The 27,578-nt window shown below is 49.9% G+C and overlaps 1 protein-coding gene across 3 annotated transcripts in view; it reads left to right on the forward strand.

Annotated features, from left to right (window-relative positions):
* The window catches only part of B4GALNT3 (beta-1,4-N-acetyl-galactosaminyltransferase 3), a 72,523-nt gene that overhangs the window by 33,899 nt on the left and 11,046 nt on the right, over positions 1-27,578 (forward strand). For all 3 annotated transcript variants that reach the window (XR_012653577.1, XR_012653576.1, XM_075051072.1), the window contains exons 2-14: positions 8,867-8,970; positions 9,652-9,729; positions 16,948-17,043; positions 17,563-17,653; positions 18,550-18,650; positions 19,012-19,079; positions 19,634-19,712; positions 20,144-20,210; positions 21,998-22,141; positions 22,557-22,666; positions 23,570-23,670; positions 24,983-25,059; positions 25,632-26,640. Coding sequence is in view for 1 of the 3 variants with exons in the window: in XM_075051072.1 (XP_074907173.1) it covers positions 8,867-8,970; positions 9,652-9,729; positions 16,948-17,043; positions 17,563-17,653; positions 18,550-18,650; positions 19,012-19,079; positions 19,634-19,712; positions 20,144-20,210; positions 21,998-22,141; positions 22,557-22,666; positions 23,570-23,670; positions 24,983-25,059; positions 25,632-26,640 (2,125 nt within the window). In the remaining 2 variants the exon portion in view is untranslated. The remainder of the gene's footprint in view (positions 1-8,866; positions 8,971-9,651; positions 9,730-16,947; positions 17,044-17,562; positions 17,654-18,549; positions 18,651-19,011; positions 19,080-19,633; positions 19,713-20,143; positions 20,211-21,997; positions 22,142-22,556; positions 22,667-23,569; positions 23,671-24,982; positions 25,060-25,631; positions 26,641-27,578) is intronic.

A 27,578-nucleotide genomic window follows, 5' to 3' on the forward strand; every position in this document is an offset into this window, starting at 1 on the left:
TTGCTGAGCATTGATTTGCCATTTTCTTCCCTTCTTTATTTTTGCAGGTACCTCCCTGTGCTCAGGGGAGGGAAGCCGCATACATGTGTTGTTCCTTATTAATTGCATTTATTCAGATACCATGGACATCAAAGTAACACATCGGTTCATGGTTGAAAGCATTTAGAAACATGCTCCTTTTTGCAAGAAGCCCTTACTGCTGTTAATGATGCTGTACATACGAATAAAAGTGGGCAGGAAGCCTCCCAGGTCTGTCTCTGAGTGCAGTGCATATGATTTGCTGCACTGAGCTGATGATCTATAGAAGCAAATGTTAGCTTTGATTAACTTGTTACCACAGTAGAACAGGCCTTTATTGCCTCTTGTGTCTCTAAGGGCATGGCTTCATGGGTGCCTCCAGACGAAGGAGAGAGTGCCAGAAATACCACTTCCAGTGAACATAACCAGGTGGTACATCTGCTTTTCATGCCAGTCACCTTGAGAGCCAGATGGGAATTTTTTAAGTTATTATTAGTATTTTTATTTAAAAAAAAAAAAAAAGGCAGCAGACTGTGTGCAGAGCTGCAGAGCGTGAGTCAGCAGTTGAGGATGTGGTCACTGCCAGTGAATTGGTAGAAACCCACGTAGATGTTCCAGGTTTAAAGGTATTTTTGTTCCAAAAATAATGTCAGATGTTACCGTTTACCAAAAAAATGATTGGGGGCGAGGGGGGGAGGGGGGGGAGAAAAGCATGAAACTGGAGTCCACGAAATAGAAAGTTATTTTGATCTTAAAAGCAGGAATAAAAATCAAAACTTAGACATCTTTGTATCAAAACACCTGATTCTGTGCTCTTCTGTCAACCTGCCAATTCTTCCAAGCGCTGCAAGTATTATAGTTCAAGCAAGTCAAACATCTTGATCTCCCATCAGTAAATGGTTTGATGCAAATCCCATGTTTTAAAGACAATGACTGGCAAAAGCCTGGCTTGGTAAGTGTGATACCATGATGTGAACTACTCAAATGCTCTTAATCTTGGTATGACTGGAAGCAGCTCTTTTTAACACCGGTTGTGGCTGTTTTGGGAAATCTATTGCTGTGCATGAAGAATATAAAAAGTGAGAGACTGTTTGCTTTTGATGGCAGTATCTTACAAGGAGGCAGATACAGAGTCAGCCTGTGTGTAGCACAACACCTCAGGGACAAGCACACAGTAATTGCAGGACAACTGCCACGTGTTCTGTAAATTAAAGAGTTGAACTTGCCAGCAGTTAATGATTTTAACTGCACAGCTATTATGGCCATAATGTTAAAAACATATTTTATTATTTAAAAGCTTTTACATGTGTTTTGTGTGGTTAAGATGAACTATGGATTACTACGAAAGGGTAGCAGAATAGAAAGCAATTCTCCCCCCTTTGCTGTGGAAGTTAGCAGTGCCAAAATCACAGTCTTTATCTCCTGTTCCTAAAATCAGCAGTAGGTGCTCTTCTTCTCAGGCTTCATTTGAGTCAATGTTGCCTCCTTACTCTGAAAAACAAGTGCCCTGCTCTTTCCCCTTCCCCAGTCTAATCTTTCAGGGCTCCTTAGTGCGACTTGCAGAAGAGAGAAGGGTGAGGAGGAATTAAGTTGCATGGTTGGAGAGGTGGGCATGGGTGGGAGAGGACATGTCTCCATTGCTCAGGGCCGCTGTTGGCTGTAATCGCCCCAGGCAGGGGATTACAGCTGCACAGCCAAAGCTGGGATTCTGTGGCCAGGCACTTCAGCTGGCTGCAGGTTGTAGCCGCCCTTCCATGCTGGCATCGGCTCCTGAACCTGCTCTGCCTTCAGCTTGGCAAGTGCAGATAAGCAATAGTTTGCAATTGTTTTACTGTAGCACACACTAGGTTGAAACAGAGGCATTCGTGGAGATGACTTAGGAGCTCAGCCCCATAATTTTGAAGGATAGTGCAACTGGCAGCAACATCGTGGGCCATGCATCTCCATGTGGATATCCTCTCTGAGCTTTCAGGAGGCAGGCAATGTTTGCCAGACAATCTTGTGGCATAGGTGGATTTCATGATTTAACTAGGGCAATGGAAAATTTTAGTGGCAGAAGCAAGATTTGAATTTTATCTTCCACAAAACAGGTTAGTGCCCCAGCCATTGCTTATCAGTTCCTCCCTTCCTGTATGAAATACATTTCCTATACCTAGAGGGCAACAGCAGCAAGGTATTATTTGGTGCGTGAGTCTGGAAGTGAGGCTGCATGAGTGCCCTGAGTAGTTAGGTCTGCTCATTTTCCTCTCGTTCCTGAGTACAGTGCTCTGCCTTTTCCTCCGTCATACTTCATGTACTTCTAATGTTCTGCAGCTTATTGTCAGAGTTTGCAAATTCACAGACAGCAAAGCCATGCAGTTTCACAAAGCAGTGAATCAGAGTTGTAACTGGAGGAAGAATGGAGTAATTTATGCCTGCACACACAGTATCTAACTTGTGATTTATCCACGGAGAAGGTCAGCAATCATATTTGCAGGGTTCTGCACTCACCAGAAATGAAAAGGTTTGCTGGGGTCCCTCTGTAACATTGGGTTTCATAACTTCTTGAATCCTTTTAACTCCAAGAGTGTTGTTCTGATCTTGATCTGAGGGCAAGAAGTTCACCCTTTTCTGCCTATGCCTTTTATGAGTTAAATAAGTAACCAGCGAGACTTTCTTGGCCCGGCTCTACCCTTGAATGATTTTTTAGGGAGTTTCTCTGGCCCCCCTGTCTGTGATTCATGACTTGACCTAACCTTCATTCACCCCTATAGCCAGAAACCATTGGCTGTTCCTTTTCACTTTTATCATTCCTCCACATCTCTGTTTTTAGGAGGTTAGTTTACATCTCACATTTATGCTTTGTACATTTGGTGGTGTGGGGCTGCATACATATGTGTGTTATAGACCAGGAGGTGGGTGTTGCTTCTCCTGGAGCGTGGCATTAACAGTAGGGGTTTGCTCTGGTCAGGGTGCATGAAAGGCATGTCAAACTCTCTAAATACTCTCTTCCCCAGAGCATGATGCAGTGCTGCCTTAGCCAGGTGACAAAGAGATGGTCACTATCAAGCCGTAGCTGCAAAACCATGCTGCCTGGGGTGCACAGCATGGCAGCTTGTCCCCCTGATCTCACTGGCCAGAAGTATTTGGTTGCTGGACCACAACCTCACTGCCCGTGACACCCAGCGTCATGTGGCAGGGTGAGGGCACTCCTAGTGCACTGCCTGTGTGAGTGGGGTATAATCTAAATGAGAGTAACTGGGGCGGGAGGTTCGTGTTCAGGGCAGGAGGCTTGTTGTATATGTGTGTGAGAGGCTGCAAATAGCTCCCTGAGTTGAGCTCCTATGTCATGTTCAATTTCAAGCAACCTTCCCCAGCACCTTTTGGACTAGTATGTTTGCAAGGCACCTAATGGTAATATTTGGGGGTATTGCCCGCATACCTGTTCAGCCAGGAATAATACTGGGAAAGACCTCAAATCACATTGAAGTTCTGTGGGATAACAGCAAGTTGAAAAAATTCAACCAGGATAAGAGGAGAAATAAGACCATCCAAGAAAGGGTTAAAACATCATGCCATGCTGAGGGGTCTGTGGGCACTGTGGGTAATGGAGAACAAAATCCTGCTTCATAACTGCCAGTTTTTTCTTGCCCCATCCCTGTAACAAAACAGGAGGAGGATGGTCTCGGATGAGAAGGAAAATACTGTTTGTGCAAACCAGCCTGTGGACCTGCTGTTTCCTGAGGCTGCTGAGTGAAATCATTTAGCGGGGTTACAAAAGGGCTGGGTAGCATGTGGGCGTTAATAGCATTTGCAGCTATGTAAGCAGCAGTAACAACAGCAGAGTAATCAAATCTCATCCTTCAGAGGGGAAGCTGATCACCTGAGTGGGTCTGGGATTTCCCCCTTGCATAATTGCCAGGTACCTTCACAGGCTAATTGAAACATCGAGTGCTGGCTGGGGCCAGGGGGTACCGACAGGGGCTTGATGGATCTAATCTCCAAACAGACAGCAGCTCTGGTCATGCTCTTGCCCCGAGGCCTGATAGCTCCCCAGGTACTGCTATCTGTTATCTCTGGCTGCGGCTTTCTGCTTTTTTAATTTTTATTTTTTTTTCTTTCTCTTGAGCTGGTCTTCAGGTGCATTGCTCTGGCAGAGTCAGATCTCCCCATCTCCACTTGCTATTCCTTCAGCTTCCTTCGCTGACTTTTAACCTGAGAGCAGTAAAAAGCACAGCTGAAAAGAGGCAAACATGGCCCTGGGCCCTGACCGGACCCAAAGCAAGAAAGATCTTCATCTTATTTCCTCTTGTTAAAGCTTTTCTGTCCCTTAACAGTTGGTCTGCTGGCTCTGCAGGCAACTGGATCCAGACCAGTTGCCTCTTGCAGGGGTTTCTGCCGTAGAATGCAGCATCTGTCTCAGCCTTCTCTTCAGGCTCTTTTCCTTTTCTCTGTGTCCACTTGCCTCTATTTCCAGAAGCAAGCTCCAGTCCTAAGGGCTTCCCATCTCCAATCCAGAGGGGCAGCTGCCAGCCTGCCTGACAGGAACAGGGAGAAGAAGGACCCCTTTTCTCTGATGAACAACCTTCACGTTTCTGGGCAGTGGCTGATCCCTATGAGGCTTGAACCTTGGACGACTGGTGCACAAAAGTAGAAAGAAAGGTGGATGTCTGCTTGTAGAAAGGAGGTCAGCCAAGTGTCTGGTTGCAGACATAGGGAAAATGTCCTGGAGGTTGGAGCGAGGATAAAAAATGCAGTTGGAGTGCACTCTGCGCAAACCCCTTGTCACTGCCATGAATCTGTCTGCCCTTCTGTCCCTCCACAGTGCTTTTGAGAACCTTGCTCATCAGGTCCCTCTCGGTGCAAAATCATACAAATCTCCCCATCCACCATGCTCTGGTGCTAGTAGCACCGTCGCAGGAAGCGGTGGTGAAGGAGCAGGTCTGACATCACCCCGTGCATGGTATAAGTGCAGGTCGCTGGAAGCGTGGATGCTGCTCTACCCTGGCCACAGTGGCATTCCCCACCCTGGGGACTGCTGTGGTGCTTGAGTGGCCACCAGCCAGCTCAGCTGGGCAAGCTGGCCCAGCAGAAAGCCATGTGCCTTTCTTTCCTCTGGGCCGGATTTTGGGTGAATCACTGCCCTGAACCATCCTTTGTAGCAGTGGGGAGGCAGCTCCTGATGCCAAGGAGGGTGAGTATGTGGCAGCAAAGCTGGCTGCTGCTTCTGGCAAGCTGTGCCTGCATCAAGGGTGCCTTCCTTGGAGGTGTTTGGGGTGAAAAAATAGCCTTGGAAATCAACCAGTGTGCTTTGGGAAGTGATGCCCAGAAGAGAGAAAGGCCAGGAGCTGGCTGGTGCATCTGTCTGACAGGCTAATGGCAGCAAAGCCTGGCCCAACATCTTCAGCTATTCACCTGGCTGTGGGACAGGCGCTTCACAAGCCTTTGATTTCTGCCTTTACAGTTTTTTGCCTTTTCCCATCCTAACCAGAACTGGTTTTGTAGAGGGGCTGGAGCAAAACCATCAAAGCTAATAGTTCTGCCATTCCCTCTTAGTAATACTGAAGTGTTTGCTGAGGTATTCTAGTTCCTGCCTACTGCTTTTTTCCAGGCATGTTCTTGTTTATTTTAAATAGCCATCATGAAAGTGCTCATGGAGAGCTTGAGGACAGGCTGAGCCTGTGGTAGACCACCTCACTCTGGTCCTCTTGAGACAGAGCAGTGGATGTGGCCTCAGGGCTCTGCTCTCCAGCTGTCATGCAGGAGAGGACACCTGCAAGGCAATGTCTTGAATCCTGTGGCCTGTGCTGGGGAGAAAACCTCGGTCAGCAGTTGGCCACAGGTCTTCTGGCTGCAGGAAGCTGGAGGAGCTATGTCTCTTTTCCATAGCTCCCTCCTTCCTCCTAGCAAGGAAAGCATCGGCCAAGCCAGGCCCTTCTCCAGGGGTGCCCCATGGAGATCCCCAGGGAAAAGCCCATCTTCTGAGAAGGAACTGGAGCACCAAGAACTTTCTCCGAAGGGAGTATATATCCTATTATTTTCTGAAAATCATTTCCTACCATGTTGGGGAATTAGCCTGCCAAAGTACAAATGACCCAGCAAAGAAATCACTACCTCCAGATTAATTCCTAGCTGTTCTGTCTCTTCCATGTTTGGCTGATCTAACTGTTAGGTAAATACTTGTACAACACAGAGAATTAGCCCCCTTTCTTCTCTTTTCCAAGGGTCAGAGAAATGTCAGCCATTGGCACTTGTGTGCAGCCGGGCTTCTGTGTTTGCTGCGAGGCGGGCTCCATGCCAGCCGCGCGCAGGATCCGAAGCGCATACAAGCCCGGGAGTTGCCACAGTGGAGCAGCCAGGTGTGGTGGCCAACATCCTTTTCCCAGGAGTGGCAGGATCCTGATGCTTTGTCCTGAGCTTATTCCAGAGAGCAGTGAAGTCCTGAGTTTAACAATGAAGCCAAATAATCTCTCGCCTCTGCACAAAAGAAAAAAACTGCTTCTGTTTGTGTCCTCCCTCAGTGAATCTCCAGGAGTGAACTGACTTTTGTTGCCATTTTTTAATTTTATTCCTGTTTTAATTGGTTCCTCTCTAATGTAGCCAGTCTTACTCTTCTAGGTTTCTCCTCTGAAAAAAAGTGTGCTCCCCTCTCCCACGAGTACAACGAACCCTCAAAGTAGCAAGTGCTGAATTTCATGTGAACTACAAATTCTGTTTCAGCCCCATTGCAAGTGGGGCCATGTATTCAGCTGCAGGATGCTCAGAAACAGTGGTTCCTGCCTCATTGCTCTGAACAAAGTGGAAGCTCACCAGTTATACGTTATTTTATGTGAAGACGCAAGAATTTCTCCTTCTTTCCCATAACAGTTAGTCCCTGAAGCACAAGATATGCTTAGCTCCATTAATCAGTAGATTACTCACCCAAATTGTCTGACTGAAAAATCTTCTGCAGAAGATAAATATTGATGTTGATATTTTCAGTCATAGACTTAAACCCCTAGCTTCAGATCAGAATCTGGGGGTAGGAAACCTAGATCATAAATTTGTGGCTGTTCAGCATCTAACAGGGTCTGAATGAAACCCACACATCTAAGCCGACACTCATGTCAGGTTTGCAGGACACTCTAGTTGCTTCTGACTCTTGTCTCTCTCAGTTGCATCTCTGACTACTTACTTTCACATTTTCCACATTTCTTGCAATTTCTTTTCATTAAGTGTCCCCTTTTTTCACCACGTCATAGGAGGCAGCTTCAACATCTTCTCTTTCTGCTCACCTCTGCCAGACCCCGCAGCACCCAGATTCAGGAGCGAGTAGAGACAGAGTTTTGCAACTCTGTTCGTAGGTGCAGTAACAGGCCAAGAGTTTAGCACAGCCAGGGAGGGGGATCTGTCAAAGGGTCGTTTGTGAATTCTAGTTCCTGGGGTTGTTTTGGGTTTGCCTTGGCCTCTACATAGCTCAGAGATGTTTTGGGGCTGATCTAGGTCATGTGGCTTGTAAATGCCCCCTCCAAAGCAAACTGATGGAACATGCTCCTACTTAAGCCACAGTGAGTCTTCCATGCTGCTGGGTTGGGTGGGTAGGGTGAAGATGGGTGGGTAGGGTGAAGATGGGCATGCTGGCTCTGAAACAGTAGAGGTTTCCCCAGCACTAGGCTGTGCTGCCCTCTCAGAGCATGTTCCCTGCCTCTTCTGGCTGCAGGAGCAGTGCAGAGGGCTCAGACCATTCACCTCAATGCTCAGACTTTAAGCTGGCGGGATGGTTCGCTTCATATACCAAGGCAGCCAACTTCTCTGGACCTCCTAGAGCTTTGGGGATGATTTCCATTTTTAAAGAAAATGGGCAGAGAGCCTGGCTCCAGTCCCTGGTATGTGGATTCGCCACGTATGCTGGTGGTCTGCCACCAGCCTGGGAGAAGCAAATGCTTGCGGAGGTTTTGGCACTTGTGCTCTTCACAGTTAAGCTATCGTGCAGTGTGGCCACAGCACTGAGCTGCTGGCAGGTTGGTTAGTTGCTGACTCAATGCCAAAATGTTTAGTAGATCTGAAAACTGCCTGGTGTGAGCCACCGTAACACTGCTGGGAGGCGTGAGCTCTGCTCCCCAGCACTGTCTCATTAGTGATATGGACGGTGGTTACGGAGAGCTACTAGGGTATGCTGCATCTGTTCCTCTTTGTCCCTCCTAAGCCCAGGAGGCTAACGGAGTTGTAGGAGGAGACCAAAATTGATCCTGGCTCCTTGATCAAGCAGACTGGGAGAGGGGAGGGAGTGTCAAATGAAGTTGCTTTGAACCTGGAAGCTGACTTCACTTAAATAGCGATGTCCTTAAACACATCACTGCTAATATTTAGGCATTACAGCTGAATGTCCCATCAGGTGCCATCATTTCCTTCAAGAAAAGAAGATTGAAAGGTTTTATTGTGCAAATAGGTGCATATTCAGAAAAATACTCTCTTGACGGTTAAACTAATTAGTAATCTGGTTATTGTCCTATTTTTCTTTGGGATTGCTAGTTAAAAAAAAAATTGATGTTCTTTAGTTTGACCAATGGGATTATCTGAGGGATCTACAGAGAGGTTCCCAGTCCTGTGGTGGTTAATGAAATGTCTGACGTGTATTTTAGAACTATGATGAATCTTTAATAAAACAATTTAATAAGGAGGGAAGAGCTTTTAATGAAGACAAAGGCAATTTCTCTCTCCGTGTCAGTCTGCCAACTCTGAGTAACGTAAACAACTCCTGGTCTCTGCTGGACTGTTCCAGCATGTTAGAGGTCTCTCAGCCTTGTGAAGGACCAGTTTATTCTGGTAACTGCTGCGGCTTCTTTTTTTAGCCTGTACTCTGACATCTCCTTCTGTTTCCTCTGTGCAGGATACGAAAGCTGGAGGGAGCTGGCTAAGGCTCTGGCAGACACAAATGTCCCAGGTGGGGACCCAAGCGTTCAGTTTTACTCTCTGCAGAAGCTGGGACACCAGGTGAGGAGGCTTGGGATGTCTTCTGAATGTTTAGAAGGGCAGACCTTCCTTTCTGATGCTGGGCCCAAGAGACAGCTCTCTCTTCACGCAGGAGAGAGAGCATGCCACAGGGCAAAATCTGAGCTGACTCACGGCAATGTGAATGTACAATGACTGCACTGTAGTAAATTAAGTTATCTTAGATGTACTAAGCCACAGCGGTGGGCTGAAGATGGCTCGGTATGTGGCACAGGAAGGTAGCACTAAGCGAGATGGAAGCAGAAATGAAAGGTCAGGAGAGAGTTTGTAGCTCTCTAGTGAAGCACATCTCAGTACTGTTGCCTGAAGGAAGTGTTGGAAGAAATATTGTTTGGACCTTTCTGAAATAAGGATGGGGAAAAAGAAACAAAAAAAAAAAAAAAGGAGAATGACCTAAGTTTTAACTCTGTGCTAGCGAACAGTTATAAAGTGCTGGTATCTTTTCCCCTCAGTAGCCCACCATGGAAATTTGCTGTCAAAAAAGTCCCAAGGAGCATTTTCAGCCCACTATGACCATGATAGCTGGCCTGTCCTTTGGAAAGGAAGCTTGGGAGCTTGCTTTTTTCTCACATGTTCTTGTGACCAGGTTTGAGGCCTCTTGTGTAGGTGTCAGTGCTAGGTCATTTATCAGGTTATTTTGACTTTCCTCTGCTTGTATTTCAGAACCAAGACCTGCAAAGAGGTGGGAGGAATAAATCAAATTCTGCAGCTGTGGACAAGCCTGTCCCATGGATGCCAGAGGTGGGTGCCTTTCTCCATCATTTTGTGTAAGGGATCTGTAGCTGGAGACCTGTGCAGTGAGAAAGGAAGGCAGGGACCTCTGCCTGGAAATTAATTTGCTTCACTAGAAGTCCATTCCCTATCACCCCCTCCTGGCTTAATGACACTTACAGACCTGAGTAATCATCTGGAAAGACAGGAGTGTCCAGATTCCTGATAATTTGGTGTCTCTACCAGCCATCAAGGCACCAAGCACCGACCCACAATTCCCTGAAAGCACGCAGCCCTCTACCTTCCTGAAAGGTGAAGTTTATTCAGGGCTGGGAGTGCGTAGGGCCAAGCATTCAACAAGCAAATACAAAGACTGTGGCATGCAGAAGTATCACACTCTGCTCTTCCTCTGGCATTTGCTTGCTGTTCACCCCCCGTGTGTCGTATGTAGAGATTTCTCTACTTCAGTGACAATTCTGATGAACAGAGGCCTTCTCTAGTGACCCCTGAAGACTGGGGTAAACATTCCCTTTGTTTCCTTCATGCCTCGTTTATTCTTTCCTCCCCTGTTCCCTTATCTCACCATTCCTCTTCAGATGAGGGAGCAATGCAGCCTGCTGATAATGAGAGGGACACCAGCCAGAGGGCATTTAGCTAATGGAGTCAGCTCACTAAATTCCTCAAGGTGATTAGAGACCTGCACAAATTAGGAGGACCTCTGCGACTCCCCTGGGGAGGGAGCAGGCTGCTGTCCCAGATGATCTCTGGCCAGCGGAGGGAAAGTGCCTCCCTCCAGCCGTTGCACTGAGCGGTTTAGGTCCCTGCAGCATGGGCTGAAGCTTTCCTGGAAGCAGCCAGCACCAGTCACCCTCCAGTGCCCAGAACCAGACCAGACCATTGCTCTGTTCTGCTGCATCAGCTCTGGTGAGTGCCGGTCCCAGCCGGAGCCTGGGGGCTTCCTCCGGCCGCAGGGCCTCGCAGGCAGCAGGCAGGCAGGGCTGCCTCCCAGAGGAGCAGCCGCGGGCAAAGAGCCAGCGGAACGTCGGGGCCCAGGGCTGCTGCCGCGCACAGGGATGACATGGAGCACTTAGTGCTCCCTTCTCCCACCGCACTGGGCGGTACAGGCCCTGCGTGGCATCCCTGCCACTTCTCTGAGGCTTCGCCTGATGTCTCTGATCCCCTCTGTGGTGATTTCTCAAAAGCATGTTAGTCTTGAGACCTGCCGGCTGTGGTGCACAATGAGCCTTTACTGGGTTAGAAATGCAGCCGGTGGGTACTCGCTGTGGCTTGGGTGAAGGTACGTGTTTAGCACAGGGCTGATCTGCAAAGCCCTCTGCTTTGCTGGCGAGGCGACTTCACGTCCTCGTGTGCCACGGCGCTGGGCAGGGCACCCACCAGCCTGCAAACCTGCCCCCCCCCCCGTGGTGCTGCCAAGGGGGGAGCCAGCGGAGAAGTGTTCTGGCCGAGGGCAGGACTTGAGGTGCGCTGTACAGGATAGCCCCAGGCCTGGAAAGGTGCTGCGTGCCTCCTGCCTTGTCCTGCACTGCTCCCTGTTGGGGAGAAGAGCTCTGCCAGGTAGTAGGGCTGTTGCCTCAGACTGGCTGCCCTGGGAGTTTGTGGGTGTCCAAGCGGGCGGCCATGCGCTGTGTCAGGGGGTGTGTGGCAGATGTGCCGTGAGAAGAGTTTGAGTCCCAGGGTGTACAGATACCAGCCTGGGGAGCTGGTTGGGGTGGCCTTGCCCCACTCACACGCCCTGCCGTTCTCCCCCATCAGCCCTGCTCTCTAACGCTGCTCCTGTGAAGCACCTGCCTCCTTCGCTAGTTTTCTCTTTGTCTCTATAAGGCAAAATTTCCTGCCCTTGCTGTGGCACTGTCTGTACCCAGAGGGTCAGGAGAACCACCCTGACTGCAAACAGAGGCCAGCGGTTCACCAGTACCAACTGCAGGAGATGGAGAGGGATCCACAGGCACCGCTCTGTATAGAGCTGCTTGCTGTCCTCTTAACCACCAGCTGAAATTTCTCCTAGCCTGGGGATTAAGTTTTTCTGTAATTCTGCCCAAATTAATTACCCAGCATCTATGATCCCATTGTGCCCTCCCCACAGCATCTCTAAGAACTTAATTGCAGCCTGATTCCTGGGACAAGGGACAGCAGGTTGCCTCCCACAGGTCAGGGAGCTGGGCTTTGTTTGAATAGAGAAGTATATTCCTGACAAACATAAATAATTAACAGGGTTGTAGGGTGAGCTGGCAGCCAGCATGGCCAAAAAAGGAGAGGTTTCAATTTTCCTCTTTCAGTTTCAGGAGATGAAATCGGTGGTTTAAGTCTTCAGCCTTGGATAATGTGGTGGGAAAGTGTGTGCGTAGAAAATCCCTAATGAAGTTATACCCTGCGTATAGGGGAAAGCAAGGTTCAGCCTCACTCCTGAGTTCCTCAAGGTGCTTGTGCACATGTTCCTGACCCTCACTGTCCCTTCCAGGCACCAGAGCAAAGTCTTCCAGCTCCCAGCATCACCCACTGCCTCCTCAGGCTGGAGAGATGTGTGTCGTTTTGTTTCATTAATTCAGAAAGGTGTCTAGCTATCGCCAGGGTGAACCTGCGCTGTGGGACCATGTCACCATTTGGCACTGCTGTAGGTGTGGGGGGAGGATTTTCAGAAATGCACCTGGTTAGCCTGATCGTTCTCATTTACCTCTGCAAAAGCCTCTGTTCAGCTCTGAGAGGAGAAAGGTCTGGGCAGTGCTGGGGGGCATTTAAAACGTTCCCCCTGCTTCATATCTGTGCAGCCTCAGAACTTTCTTCTCACTGGAAGGAGGTGTGAGGGACACCAAGGAGCACAGCCCCTTGCAGGCAGCACCTGTATAGGTGCATAGGTGCAGCACGAAACCAGAGCGTTGTGCCAGGGCATCCTCCTGCTACCAAACCTGCCCTAAGAGGAAGCATCCTTTCCTCAGAGGACTAAAAGACAAAGTTATTGCTGCTCGCTCTGTCCTTGCCCGTGTCCCTTCCTCGCCCGCTCGTGCCCGTCAGGTGTCAGGGCTCAGTGGAACAGTGAGGCTTTGTTGCTAACTTGTCTTGATGGATTCCTGCAAGTGCCCGGCCCGGCAGAGCTTGCAGCGAAGCCCAGCTGCCGGCTGCTGAATGTCACCCAGTCAGGGGAGCGGGGCCAGGCAGGAGGAGGGGCCGTGGCCGCTCTGCAAAGACAGAAGAGTCTTACAGACTCAGGAGTTTCCAGTTGGCAGCACAATGTCGCCTTTCTTCCCTGGCTCAGGCCCTCTCTGTGCCCCGTTTATCATCCCCGGCACTGTGCACTCCCTGGGCTGCATGCAGCTGATTTGCCTCCATGATGCCAAAGCCGCCCGGGATTAAATTAGGAAAGGCCTCTCCTCTCCATCCTGCTCCGGTTACAGTGTGGGAGGTTGTGTCTCCGCTGCTGCAATCCTCCCAGCTTTGCTGCTTGGTCCAGCCTCTGCTGCTGCTTTGCCTTTCTTCCTGGGGCTCCTTGCTCACCAGGAGCCGCTGGGTGTGTGGTGCCACCCCCCTGCGTGCTTTTGACATCATAGGGTTTGGGCTAGGAAGAGAGGTCTGTGCTCCTGATCCTCCTTTATGGTCTGTTTTCCTAGGAGGGGCTGATAATCTAAAATTCCTTGCTAGAAGGAAGCAGAAATACCAAAGTCTCTTAATACAAAGCCAGGGCTGCAGGCGGGTGTTAATTCAGCACACTCAGTGGGAAGGGTTGGTGCTGGGGCTTGGAGCCTAGCCGTGCTCCCGAAGCCGCGGAGGGTGACCAAAGCAAGGGCCTGTCCAAGCTCTCGCCTTCCTGCACTTGTTAAGGTTCAGCTCTCCCTTCCCTCGGGCAGCGCTGTCACTTTTTGCCTGTGGCATTGTGCTGGGGAGGGCATCAGCCTGCCCACACCTCCTTGGGAAGAACCGCTCTTGCATGCGTGCTCCTGGGCATACTCGTGCTGTGCTGACGGTGCCCTTGGTGCACGACCTGTGCCCATTTTGGATCCCAGCTGAGTTCTTGCAATGCTACTATTTCAGCAGGGTGGAGATAAGCAACTGGGAGGTGGCGTTGGGACGGGGAGGAAGCCAAGGGGCAAGTGGAGCCCTCTAAATGGGAAAGCACAGACCACGTAATACCAGCTCCCATTGAAAGCCCAGACCTTTGGCTTCTATTCCTGGTTCTGGCCAAAGCAGTCTATCCAAAATTTTCAAAGCAGATGTTTTTAAGGGGAGAAGGGGAACTTGTTGCTTACCAGGTCCTAAATTTCCAGCCCTTTGAAAACCAGGGCAAGGTTGTTCCAAGCTGGGAAGTCAAACTCAGTAGCCATGTTTTAGAAAGTCCATCGATATTTCTCAGGAGCTGTGTGCATGAATTGGGAATGATGGTGCCATTTTTCTATTGCTGCAATCTGCAAAAGCCCCAAGCAGGAGATTTTTACTGCATGTTATAGAGGAGACCCAAATAGCAAATGCAGGAATTTCTCAGCTGCCTGCAATGGGCAGCCATGAGTTGAGTTGGAGCGCCAGAGGTGATAGGGTTTCAAAACAGCTGCTGCCCTGATGACTTGTGGGGGCCTAAAATTAAAGCCTAGCTCAGTTTTCAGTCCCAGAGCAGCGCTTTGAGCAGCCAGCACTTATCTGTCAATAATGTTCTTCTTTTCCCTTCCAGAGGAAGCAGAGAGTAAGTTAGGCTGCTGTAGCTCAGGAGAAAATCTGTTGCTTTAGAAAAAACTCTGAAACTGCATGCAAGAAATGCTTATTATCTACCAGTTAGTTATTTCTAATAGCTGTGAGTGCAGGGAAGCAAAGCAATCTCATTAGCTCCTGCCAGAATCTCCTCTCAGGTGGCTTTGTAAAGACTTTGGAGACAGGGGTGTCGGGCTAGAAATCTCAAGGACCATCTCTTACAGCATTGGTGGAGCACCTATTACAGTGGTGTCTGCCTTATTTTTTATTAGGCTACCCTCTCCCTAATACTGCCAAACTCTGCAGTAAAGTATTGTATTAGAATGGGACTGGTCCAAGTTTCCTCTGCAAACATTTTAGCAAGTCTAGCCACTCTTTTGGACTTACCTCATAAAGATCTGTTTTGACATTTGGGCTACCCCATGCCAAAGCCAGCCCAGCTCCATTGTAGTTCTGAGCCTCGGGAGCATCCCCTGGGTCTGTCTTTGCCAGGAGGGGACTGCAGTGCCAGCCTCTCCGCAGTGTGGGAGTGTTGTGCTACATTTGATAGAGATCTGAGCCTGCTATCTGCAGCGTGCCGACAATTCTCTAAGAAGAAAAACCAGCATCACTTGTGAATAGCAGCAGACTGCCATAAGACTCAGTTTCTGGCAGTCACTTGCTGTGGGAGCCCAGCCTGTTCACCTCACTTCACATTCAACAAGAAACAGCAATTGTCATTATTTGATTTGGCTGAGAAAAGTAGTGTAAGACCCTTGGGTGTGAACCTGGATTTGGCCAAGGGGCATGGGACTGCCCAGCAATTATGTTCCAGTTCACTGTTTGTCACGCTTGCAGTGATTTATTTGTATCGCAAGCTCCTGCAGAGTCCCAGGTTTTTCTTGGCTGCATCCATCGCCCCAAGCCCTCTGTGTAGTTCCTCGCTGATTTTGTGCGGCATCACTCTGGGGAATTACATCTACTTTGTCTCGCTGCTTTTCCTGTTGCCTGATGGGCAGAATTCAGGCTGAAGGATGTCAGCAGAGGAGGAAAGAAGATGAGATAGTAGTGGGGGATGACACGGGCTTGCAGACATCAGTCAAGCCCTGGCAGTGCAGACACCAGTGAGAGAGGGCTGATGAGAGACCACTCAAGAACAGCAGTGGTTGTGAATGTGTTTTGCCTGGCACACAGACACGGTTTCCACGTGCATGTCTAAAGCCCACAGCTTGCAAGGAGCATTACTGCATAAGCTGGTGCCAGGCCAAGTCTGCTCTGCGTCCTTCCTTCAAGCTACGGTTTCTTACAAAACAAAACTCCAACCTGCTATCCTGGGAAAAATAACTGTGAAGTGGTTTCTCTGCCAGGAGTGCATGGAGGGGTTGGGCCCTCCTCCACCATGCTGCTTCAGCCCCACTAGAGACTCCCCAGCGAAAACTAAGAATCTGCTGCCATCTGTAGACATTTGGGTGCTGTTCAGGCAGTTTCCCCAGCCCTGCTTGCACAGCCCTTATATAGGCAAGACAGCCGTGGCAAAACCTCCCCAGTCCCAAGGCAACCTATTCTTTTCTTCAGCGTTTCCCCAACTAAGGTAGCTTCTACCGTCTCCAGCTTATTTATTCTCTGCTGTTGGATGCCGGTCTTGTGAGGAGGGTTTCAGCATCCAGCTCACTGGTTGCAGGCAGAGAGCTTGGATTTTGCTGGGGGACAGCCAGCTCCTCCTTTCTGAATGGCTCTGACAAAAAGAAAGTCTGTCCCTTGAGGAGCGTATCACTGAAATTCCACAGCAGCCAGCAAGTTTTTCCCAGCAAACCTGTGCTCCAGGTCTCCGCTGGGCACTGACAGCCTCTCGCAGTGGGGCTGGCTGGGTAGCAGGGACAGCCACCGGTACCCACTGCATACCTCCTACACTGTCCGGGGGGGGACCCCTGCTCCCCCCAGCGTTTCTGTGTCTCTGCAGGCACACAGAGGCCATGCTGCCCACTGACCCACCTGTGCTGCTGCTCCCCACCCAGCTGAGCCTTTGTCTCCCCGGCCCCACCGTCCTCCATGAGCTTTACCTTGCAGATGTGCTTTGAGAAGGGGATCTACTGTCTCCCCTCCCTAGGGTGTCCCCTCTTCCTCGGGTCAGGAAACTAGCCCTGAAATGGTGAGGGAGTCCAACACACCTTCTTGGAGGACATAAGGCCCTACACTCTCTTTTCTGGATCATGGGGGGCCATTGCCACCCTGCAGCGTGTCCCACACCATGGCCTCAGAGCACAGCCCTCTGGTTAAAGACCTCCTTTTTGGAGCAATATGGAGTGAACCCCAGCCACTTAACTGAGATATCCTGGGCATTATCGCGGTTCCCTGGTGCCATTTAGATTGTCACCTGCACCAAGCCCAAACCCTCAGTGGATGAGAAACAGGGGTCTGGACCCATGTCTCCTGCAGACCAGCCTGTTGCAGCAGCAGCATCTTCCTTCACTCCCACAAGCGCTCCAGTGCCAGGGACCGTGGCCGAGGTTGGCAGAACAGGGGAGGGACACAGGGGAGGGATGCAGCAATTCATGGTGCCCTCCTTCTGCCTCCCAGTTCCAGGGCCAGGCCAATCTGCACGTGTTCGAGGACTGGTGCGGCAGCTCCACTGAGCAGCTCAGGAAAAACCTCCACTTCCCCTTCTTTCCCCACGTGAGTAAGACCGCGACACCCTCTGTCCCATGCTTCCAAGCTCTGCTTCCCAGCTGGATTGCCCCTGCTCCCTTCACGTCCTGTCCCTATCCTTCTCCCTCACCTCCTCTGTCCTCCTGCTGAGGGAGCAGGAAGCTTTCACAAGGGTTCAGCAGTGGCAGCTCTTCTGCTGCACAGGGGAGGCTAGTTTCACTCATGCTGGCCTGTCAGGCCTCAGACATGGGGTGAAGGAGCCCTGTATTTGGTGCTCTCCCTCCAAGCAGCTAGCGAATGCCGTGTCCTGTCCCCACCATCTCACCAGCATCCCCTATGCAGCTCTCCCCTCTGCAGCAGCACTTGCTCCTGTTTGTCTCTCATCTGCCCTGCTCTATCCTGCTGCCTCTGTCACATATCATGCCCCATCCTCCTCCCAGAACAAACCTCATACTTCCCTCTGCCCACCTGTCCCAGGGTTCTTGTGCCCCCCTCGTTCCTGTGACATCTAATTATTTTTATTATTTTTTTCTTCTTCCACTTCAGACGCGAACTACACTGAAGAAGCTGGCTGTGTCCCCAAAATGGACCAACTATGGTCTCCGGATATTTGGCTACCTGCATCCTTTCACTGATGGTGAGGGCTCTGAGGCTGCTGTGCCGCTGCTCGCGTCTCCTCTCACCTGCCTCTCCCTCCCCTCCTGGTGCTGAACACTGGTGCCCTCACCCCAGCAAGCCCAACGCCAGGTCCCTTAAGTGGGTGTCCCAGCTAGGTGTGCGTGACTGGCCGTGGCCTTGGCATGGGTGAAACACATCTGCCTCCCCTGTAGGGTGGAAAGGAAAAGCACAGAAGAAAACAGATGGGAAGTGCTGGATAAAAAACAATGCTGTCATGAATGCCCAGCCCCGTGGCGTGTACGTGGGCATGAGCAATCCCTGAGCTTTTCCTCCCTCCCTTGCATGCACAGGACTGTACATGACATCATTTATGTTCCTGCTGCTCCCTGGGTGCATGAATACCGTCTGAGAGCAGCTGACATCTGTATTGCCCAGCTGCATGCTTCTGCCCGGAGCAGCCTGCTAGCACTCACCCACATCTCATGGTCCCCTGGACCACAGCTGCCATCCCTGTAACCCCGGCCAGAACAGTGAGACTGAAGCCCCTCTGTCTCCCTTTGTGGCTCCACGTGCATATTCGTCCATCCAAACACAGCTTGTCACACAAAAATTTTCTCCGGAAACAAAAGGGGAGACAGGAAGACTTTGCATGGACTTCTTAGCTTTCCAGGTTAGATGTCAGGTGAAGCCAATGAGGAGGGATAGTGAACCAGTTGCATCTGTAAAGTTTTGTTTTCAATCACAGCAGAGTTAGAGAGTTCAGAGAGGTTCAAAGGGGTGGGGGTGGTAATATAAAAAGGGAAGGTATGGTCTTACCAGGAAAAAGGGTGAAGACATCATTTTAGAGGAGCAGAATCCATGCTGTGCACAAGCTCTTACCACAGAGCCCTACTTACTCCCTCCATCTCTTGACAGGGGAGTTTCAGTTTGCCATTGCTGCGGATGACAATGCTGAGTTCTGGCTGAGTCCAGATGAAAAGACCTCTGGTCTCCAGCTGCTGGCCAGTGTAGGCAAGGTACAGTGCATGCTGCATGGCTTCTTCCATCAAGGCTTTAAACTTTCTGTGGGGATGGAGACCTTCCTGTCTTACATGCTTCCTTGGACTACCCAAGTTTCTTTTCCTGCCCAACTACAGCAACACCACCACAGATGCCAGATGGGTGTGACACGACACACCTTAAGCCAGTTACATATTGGCAGTGCTGTTGGGAGCCCCATGTTCATGATTAAGGGACTTAGGTAAATCTGGCCACAGGTTATGGATCTCACAGGCAACTTACCAGGAGGAGTAGCTCAGTTTTCCCTCTTCATCACTCGCAGTGCAGTAACTAGGGAAGAAACTCATCTTAACTGAAGCATTTTCTGTCTCTTCACAGACAGGGAAGGAGTGGACCGCACCAGGGGAGTTTGGGAAATTTCACAGCCAGCGGTCAAAGATGGTGAGGTGAGTGAGCAGAGCCCCTCACTCCCAGCCACCTCTGCACGTGGCCAGGAAATCACAAGGACAAGGAAAACGAACCCAGGCTTGTTCTGAAGAATTTAGCAATATAGAGAAAGGGATTACTCTGGCATGTTGCCAGAGCTGAAGTGACACATCCACACCTGTGCCAGTTGCTTTGCTGATTTACTGCAGGAATGCAACACTGAATTTTTCTTCCCTGGAGGGAGCAGCCACCAGCAGATCCAGACTCCTCTATATGAACTGTATCCTGAGCTTCCTGCCTTGGAACTGGCCGGGTTTCCCAGAGGCCAAAACCCAGCAGGCAAGACTGAAAGGGAGTTACTCAGAATTAACTGAGAAGGGTCTGGAGTGCTCCAGGTGCACAAGGGAAGCTACCTATCTCACTGTCAGCATCTGGATTTTCTTGGCAGTCCTAACCCTGCTTACCCTGAGAATTAGGTTGTTTCATGGGTGTGGTTGCTCTCCACTGATTGTCTGCTGACAAGCTAAGAAGTGTTCCTTAATGCTTTTGGTGACAGACACATTGTTCTTCACAGGTTGTCAGCTGCAGGCAGGTACTATTTTGAGGTGCTGCACAAGCAGGATGACAGAGGAACAGACCATGTGGAAGTAGCAGTGAGTCTGTGCAAATAGTTGTGCTGTATATGTGTCCCCACAGAGCACGGGAATGACGTTTGTAATGATTTCCCCCCTTTCCCAAGCTCCAGCTCCTCTTTGCGTGAGATGTACCTAATCCCTTCCAGAGCCCTTACCTAATTCTATGTGGGATAGTCCTGAACACGTCAGGACCCTTTCCTCTGTTTGCTTGGGATAGTTCTGCCCTTTCCAGTCTCTGTTGCAGCTCTTTGTCCTTTCCTGCTTTGGATGTGTCCTGAGGGATCTCAGCTCATTCCCAGTCTTTTGCTGCTAGGTAAACTTGGTCTTAGTAAGGAGAAAAAGGAAGCTGCGAGCCCATCTGGTGAAAAAAAACATCTTGTGCCTATTCCTTTCGTTCAGGCTTGTTTAACTCCATAAGTGCTTCATTTTCATGTGTTTCTCTGTTCCAGTGGAGACTGAATGACCCAGAAGCGAAGTTCAAAGTCATTGACTCCCAGTACCTCTCCCTTTTTGCTAGTAAGTATCTTCACTACAGGTTTCCATGAGCACCTCCCCATTCTTCCAAAACATATCAGTGGTGTTTCACCATGAATCATAGTCTAGCCAGGCAAATACCATGCGTACAGATCATTACAAGAAAGAAGTGGAGACAGGTCAGGAGAGAGACCTCTGGACAAGAGTGTGACTCATTACTAAATATAGGAGAATTGGAAGTGGGATTGGAACATTATTTCAGGGAAATCTAGAGGCAGTAAGGGAGGGCAGAGAGGAGAGTCTGCAAGGGTGAGAACTGTTCCAGATGTGAGAGTAACATGGGATGGAGGTTGCCTCCTGCAGATGCAGAGAGCTAGGGGGAACATGAGGCCCGTAACTTGGGAGTTGGGGTTGTGCGCTGGCAGTTGGACATGACCGGGGAGAAGGGGCAGCTGTAGCACTTCCAGGAGACTTCACTCTGGGTGCTGGACACAATGGGATACACTAGCAGTATTGGGTGATGCTGCTTTCTTCTATATCAGCCTCAAGTCTTTTCAAGTTGCTGCTGGATTGCAGCAAGTACATCAGCCCAGTCCCTCCTGTTTTGTAAACCCTTCTTAGCACATCAAGTGATGCCTTTATCAGTTAAGGAGCTCCTTAGTCCTGTTTAACCTTATCTAGCTTTGTCAGTATCGCTTTCCTCTTCCAGCATTCCCCCTTTCCATATCTACCGCTGTTGCCTTCCAACATCTCTAGGCTTTTTTCTATGGCAACACTTTTGCCCATGGAAGGCTCCCTGATGTAATTGAGACATCTGCTTGCTGTGTCTTGAATCGCAACCTGTTGCTGTATTCTCTGAAACCTGCCATTTGGCCAGGACTAGGCTTTCAGTTAGGTCTTCTGTCCCCATCCTTTTTCCTTCTGCTCTTTTCTTCTCATTAATTCCCAGTAGAAGGGAAGACTCACATGCCAGAATATTCCTTCATGGTTGGACACAGTGCTGCAGTCTCATCTTTATCTGGCATTTTCTGCCCATATAGTGTTTCCTTCCTCCATATCAGCCTTTGGCTGTATCACATCATCCCATTCCTTCTGGGTTCCCATGTTGTTCAGTACCCAAAAGTTGCTAACAGTAACCCCAGTGCCCTTGGCAGCATGTTGCCTTTCCCTCCTGGATATTTATTCAGTTCCCCTCATCTCAGAGTGAGATCCGTGGAGACACAAAGTCCTCTGGCAGTGGCACCCAAGAAAAAATGTAACCAATACGCAGTCTTCAATTTAAGCTTCCCGTTGCTCCTGGCTTACTGTGGGTCTGCATTCCCCTGCTGGAGCATCATCCCCCTCAGGCACTGAAGGCCTCACCCCAGGGTCCTGCTCCTTTTCCAGCACAGGAGGAAGCTCCACTCCTCAATTTTCTCCTCCCTTTCATCTTTTCTGTCTCCTTTTAAAATAAATTAATGCTAATAATTCAGATGCGTCCAGTAATTCCTGCCAGCATGGGGCTTTAGCTCACCACTGCTGGCGTGACAAAGGCAGGAGGTCGTTTTCCTCCATTACTCATCACTGTGTGTGTTTGCTTTCAGTGATAGCCATGTTCCTACCCCAAAGCTTCTGTATTTCCAGCTTTCTGAGTCAAAGCCTTTGCTTCCCACAGAGTCTTTGTGGTGAAGCTCCTGATCAGCACCATTTAGGCATTGCTATGCCAGAGACAGTGTTAGTGCCAGGGATGCAATGCCATTTGGAAAGGGCTGACACTGGGGAAGGGCATTTTGGGGGCCAAGGGATGAATTAGCCCTTCCTCCCCCTTCCGTTCTCTCTCTGGTTTCTAGACGAGACGCTTTTAAAGATGGATGAGGTTGGGCATATCCCACAGACATTGGCCAGTCACACAAGCCGGCCTGCTGACAGCTCAGGCAGCAAGGCACACCCAGCTGACATGTTGAAGCCTGACCCCCGGGACACTCTTTACAAAGGTAAGACTTGCAAAGCAGTTGAGAAGGTAGCTGCAGCCTGTCACAGCACGTGCAGTAGCACAGCCGAGAAAGATTGTCCTCCTACACCACGGTTATCAAAGGCCACGCTTTTTTCGCCCCAGTGCAGAGGAGAGGGGCAGCATACAATATAAGCCACTGTAGGAGACAAAGCACAGACTAAACCCAGCTCCTCTTTCTTGGCATCCAGCTTCCACGACATCCCTGGGTGTAATATTTTAGCGTAAGTGCTGTAGAGCAATGTAAAGAGGCAAGTTGTGCAAGATAGTTTGCTTTATGTATCTGTTAGTATTTCACATGGATAAAGAGAAACCAGGCACAGAAGTAGCTAAGCTGTTGCATCGGTTGCAAGCAAGGCTCCTCCAGCAACACTTGCTTACATGTTTCTTCTTCTCAGTGCCTCTGCTCAGCAAGTCTCGTGTGCGCCGAGCCTTGCCGGACTGCTCGTACAAGCCCAGCTACCTGGTGAATGGATTTCCTCTGCAGCGCTACCAGGGACTCCAGTTTGTAAGTTTTATTCCTTGAGCAGATACTTGCCTAGGGGAATGCAAGGAGGAAGGAGGGAGACGCCATTGTCCATGATCCCTCCACCAATCTGAAGCTCCTGGGCAGATTTGACCATCTGCTGTTCAAGTCTTTGCATCCCAGTATGTGCCAAAGGCCAACACCAAGAAAAGGGAGATGGGTGCTACTCACTGCTCATAGGTCTCACTGGGGTACAAGTGTGTGTGTCTTACAGAGCCCCTCGGACCTCAAACCAAAGAGCTGAGCTTGCCTTTGCACAGAGCCTCAAAAGGGCTGAGGATTTTATTCTCCATGAGGTGAACTGTAGTCTGTGTGGACTACTAAAGCTCTGACAAGCTTAAAACTGGTCTTGAGGGGTAGCTCACATTTGTGGGGCATGCACCATAGCAGGGATCAATCCCCTGCATAGCAGAGCAGACTCTGAGGTCTGCTGAGGATGGGTCACCAGCACAGTTTGCCTCCCTGGATGCCAGTGGAAGCCTACACTCCCTGGGGGACTCGCATCCTGGGTGGCCCCAGCTCCCTCAGCCTTGCATGGCGGTCCCCACACACACTTTCTGGGCTCCTGTGATCCCCTGCGTCTCTTCAGGAGGACTTGCCCACCTCTCTCCCAGCTAATTCTCACTCTGCTATAGGACAGTTACAGAGATAGACAGATGCCGAGAGAGAGAGAAAAAGGCCCACCTGTGCACACATCCCACCACACTTTCTTCTGTTTTCCGTTCTCACAGCCTGCTGCTGGGTGCCTTGGAGAGGCGAATAGTTAGTGAGCAAGCCCTGCTTCCTCTCAAAAGGGCCAGTCACCCTGCAACTGTGTCTGGGTCACCTTGTGAGTGGTATCTGGATTTATGAGGGGTTTACTTTATTTTCCTCCCTTCTTCCCAGGTTCATTTATCCTTTGTTTACCCAAATGATTACAGCCGCCTGAGCCACATGGAGAAAGACAACAAATGCTTCTATCAGGAAAACCCGTATTACTTGGAAAGGTAGGATGCCCCAAATGCAGATTTATTAGCAGGGAGGGAGGACATGGTTTGAAGGCTGGAATTGGGGTGGAATTTCATATTCACTTCTGTAGGACTCTCTTAATTCTTAAAGATCCCCTAAGTCCTGCAAAACATGAAAGCATTTATAGTTTCTTTTGATAACCTATGCTCCCTTTAAATGAAAATATGTTTAGGTCTCAGGGGGAAACTGCCACTGCTTTTCTTGCTCTATTAACCTGGAAGCTGGGTCAGAATATGTTTGTTCCACTACATCAGGGAGTGCACTTCCAGCAAACTTCACCTGCCAGCAGCTGGAGCCTCCTGATGGTTATCGCTGTGAAAGCCAAACGATGCTCACCACCAGGCACCTCTCTGGGGGAATAAATGCATGTCATTCATCGTCACTAGGGCCTGGCTCCCAGCAGTGGCCCTGCAAGGGAACCGGCACTTGCACGCTCCCTCGCACCACAGGCAGACACTTTGTGTGAGGACTCCCCTCCGTTCAAGATGACTTTTTTTGCAGGATAAGGAGAGTCACTTTTCCAGTGAGATAACTGATGGTGGCCTCCCTGTGCACAGGATCTTCTTCCTCCCTACAGGACTGTTTTGAGGGCTGGAACAACAGAGCGTTTTGTAGGTTTGGGAGGGAACTCCTGGGACTGGGGTTCATAGTGAAAGGTGGAGAAGGTGGCTGCCATGGGCTGGAAGGTGCCACCCAGGTTTATTGCTTTCACAATTCATTTGTATTGTGACAGGATTTAGGAACTGTGGGACCATTTTGCTTGGCATCAAGCACACATGGAGGGAAACAGTCCTGGAAATCCCTCAAATCCCTCAGAAAGCTTGAAGCACAGACATATGGGGACAGCATACAGACAGTGGTGGTATGAGAGAACAAAGAGGGAGGTCATTGCAATTACCTGCCTGAGCCACTTTTGCAGAATGATGACTTGCATTTATGAGCACTACATCATAAGTGAGCTTTAAGGAGCAGTTTAAGGGAGGGTAAAGCAGTGTTTCAGGGTACTTATATTGGGATTTCCTCCTGCGCTTATGAGAAAATGTCTGAGAGACTGGGATGATAAGCAAGGAAAGCTGACGTCTTTGACAGTGAAGAGTAAGATCTGATTGCCCAAAGATTTGAAAGAGAGGGATGATGATAGTTTATGACTTGCTGGGAAAGGGCAATCTGGAGATGCTGGGTGGATGTAATCAGAGTAATGGACCATCACCTCTGAAGCAGTGGCCATAATTTATCTGGAGATGGCAAAGTAACTTTCATCGAACTTGTGTTTTGCCCTCCCTTCTGCAGATTTGGATTCTACAAGTACATGAAAATGGATCGGCCAGAGAAGAGCCTGGACTCTGGAGAAAAGACAGAGCAGCCAGGTAGGGGCCCTAATGTCAAAGCCCAGAGGATGCTTTTATATGTGTGATCTGAAAGAAGCTGTTGACTTTCTGTATCAAGGAAGTCACAGCCTTTCCCTCCCAGATTGCGGTGGCTGGGAGGAGATTTTTGCTGCCACTTCTCTTAAGGGCAGGTTGGGAGGTCACCAGACAGTGGGCTGTAGTGGACAATGTGACAGCTACCTCTCAGGCCCGCAGCTTAGCTGAGGTGCAATTCCAGCAAAAGTGTGGGCAGAAGTGACAGAGCCAAAGGTGTGCAGCATGGCAACCTATGCCCACACCTGCCTTACAAAGCTGTGGCCAGACTGACCACTAAAGGCAAAGCCAGGCACCTCCACAGCCTGGCATTTGGCAATGCTGGCTAATAGGTGCTGAGGAGGTTGGTACCAGCAAAAGCACAGCTCCCATGTATGAGAGCATCCCTGTCACTCTGAGCAGGAAAGACCGCTGAGATGAAGGCAAGAAGTAGCTGCCCCCACCGGGGCGGGTGCCTGGGTCACAACGGGGAAGTCAGCGGAATGATGCCAGAGGTGTAACTGCAATTACTCCTGCAGGCTCCCAGGAGGGGAACCTGGACGATCTGCAGTATGCGGAGCAGGACACGGAGAGTACCAGTCACCCCAAGCGCCCTGGTGTGGGGAGGGCAGAGCCGGCAGGCAACGCTCCCAGCAGCGTGGTGGGCAGCGATAACGTTCACAAGGACTATTCCCTCCAGGAGCATCGCCGGCTTCTCTCAGTGATGGGTGGTGACATAGGAGAGGGACTACAGAGGAGAAGGATGAAGAGGTCTGGTGTCAAATCAGCCACGCTGGCCTTTGCCAACCAAAGCCTCAGCCAGGCTGGCCTAGAGAGGAACTCAATAATGAAGAGACCCCGTTTAAAAGCTGGCGTCAAAGACAACTCCAGGAGCCCTCCGCAGCATGCCAGGGCTGTCCAGGTGAGAGCACCTGTCAAAAAGGTGAACCCTCCTTCTAGGACTGTGTCTCAAAGGCAGCAGCCTCTCGGTGGCCCTAGGGACTCGGGGGTCACAATTCCCAAAGGGATGAGACCTCGAGGAGACCTCAGAACTGCTAAGGAAGGGCTGCAGCTAGGAGGCACCATGCCAGCCGGGAAAGGAGACCCAGTCTCTGGCAAAGCCGGCGGACGCACTGTGAGTGCTGCCAGCCCCAGCCAGCAGCCTGGGCTGCCACAGTGGCTGAACCAAGTGGAGTCCTACATTGCTGAGCAGAAGGCGGCCAATGGTGGGGACGTGGGCAAGGGAGAGGCGCAGGTGGCTTCTCCTGTGAAGGGCAAATCTGGACCTGTGGCAGCAGAAGAGGAAGAGGAAGAGGCAGATGGGGAGCCAGAGGAGGAAGATGAGGAGGATTTCGATTACGTACCAGTGTTTGACCAGGCGGTGAACTGGGAGCAGACCTTCAGCATGAGCAACCTGGACTTCCATATGCTGCGCACAGACTGGATTGACCTGAAATGCAACACGTCAGGAAACTTACTGCTAAGAGAAAGGGAGGCCCTGGAAGTCACACGTGTCTTCCTGAAGAAGCTCAACCAGAGGAGTAAAGGGTAAGGCACAGTGTAAAAACCAAGAGGCAGTGTCCCAAAGCTGGTGTACCATGCTGCACTGGGAATACCTATCGTGTGAGGAGCTAGTGGGAATCAGAGAATAAACTAGATGTGGGAAATAAGACTTCAGGCAAGGAATCTATGTAAAAAACTGGGCCTTAAATACCTCATTTAGCTGAGAGATGGGAATTGTTGGACACTAGACCATGTCTGGGGGCTGAATAAGGCCCTCCAAGAGCTGGTGGCAGTAAATGTGAAAGATTGGAGGTTTCCATCCAGTTAGCATCACTGGCTTTTTGCTGGCTTCCCCCTTGTGCAGTGCAGGTATTGAGAAGACATATGAGCATTTTACCAGCTGAAGATTAAGAAATGCTGCTGATATGAAGTAGGACTGGAGCTCCTTGTGCTTGTGGTTTGACATCTGCCACATCTCAGCTTGCGAATCACTTAGGACATAGGACCAGAAGGGACCTAACAGATAATGTGGATCAGTACACCGACCTCAGAGACAACCAAGTACCCTACACTGTTATCTGAATATGTGCACCTCCATCTTAAAACTAGCTAGATTTCTAGATCCTAGTACTGATTTGGAAAGACGTTTCAGCAACTTGCTTCTTTGATGACCCACTGGAGATCAGCTTTTGCTGGCATTCTGTTTTTACATTGCTTTTATATGGTTCTTTTTCTTCTCAAGACTTACCATCTTGATTGCCTTTCTGGCAAACAGACGTATCTCCTCTGAGCCTCTGTAAGCTAAACAATCCAACTCCTGACCCTTCTGTTGAGTTGTCCTCTATTTCCATAATTTTCCTATCTGTCTTTCACCATGTGGGTTTCAGTTTGGGTTAATTTTCCTGTACATAAGTGACCAGTATGCTGGATGTTTTATAGAATGAGTGTTATTAGTTCCCAATCCCTGCTGGAAGTAGCTCCAA

This window comes from Buteo buteo, chromosome 19, assembly GCF_964188355.1.
Source record: "Buteo buteo chromosome 19, bButBut1.hap1.1, whole genome shotgun sequence".
NCBI lineage: Eukaryota > Metazoa > Chordata > Aves > Accipitriformes > Accipitridae > Buteo > Buteo buteo.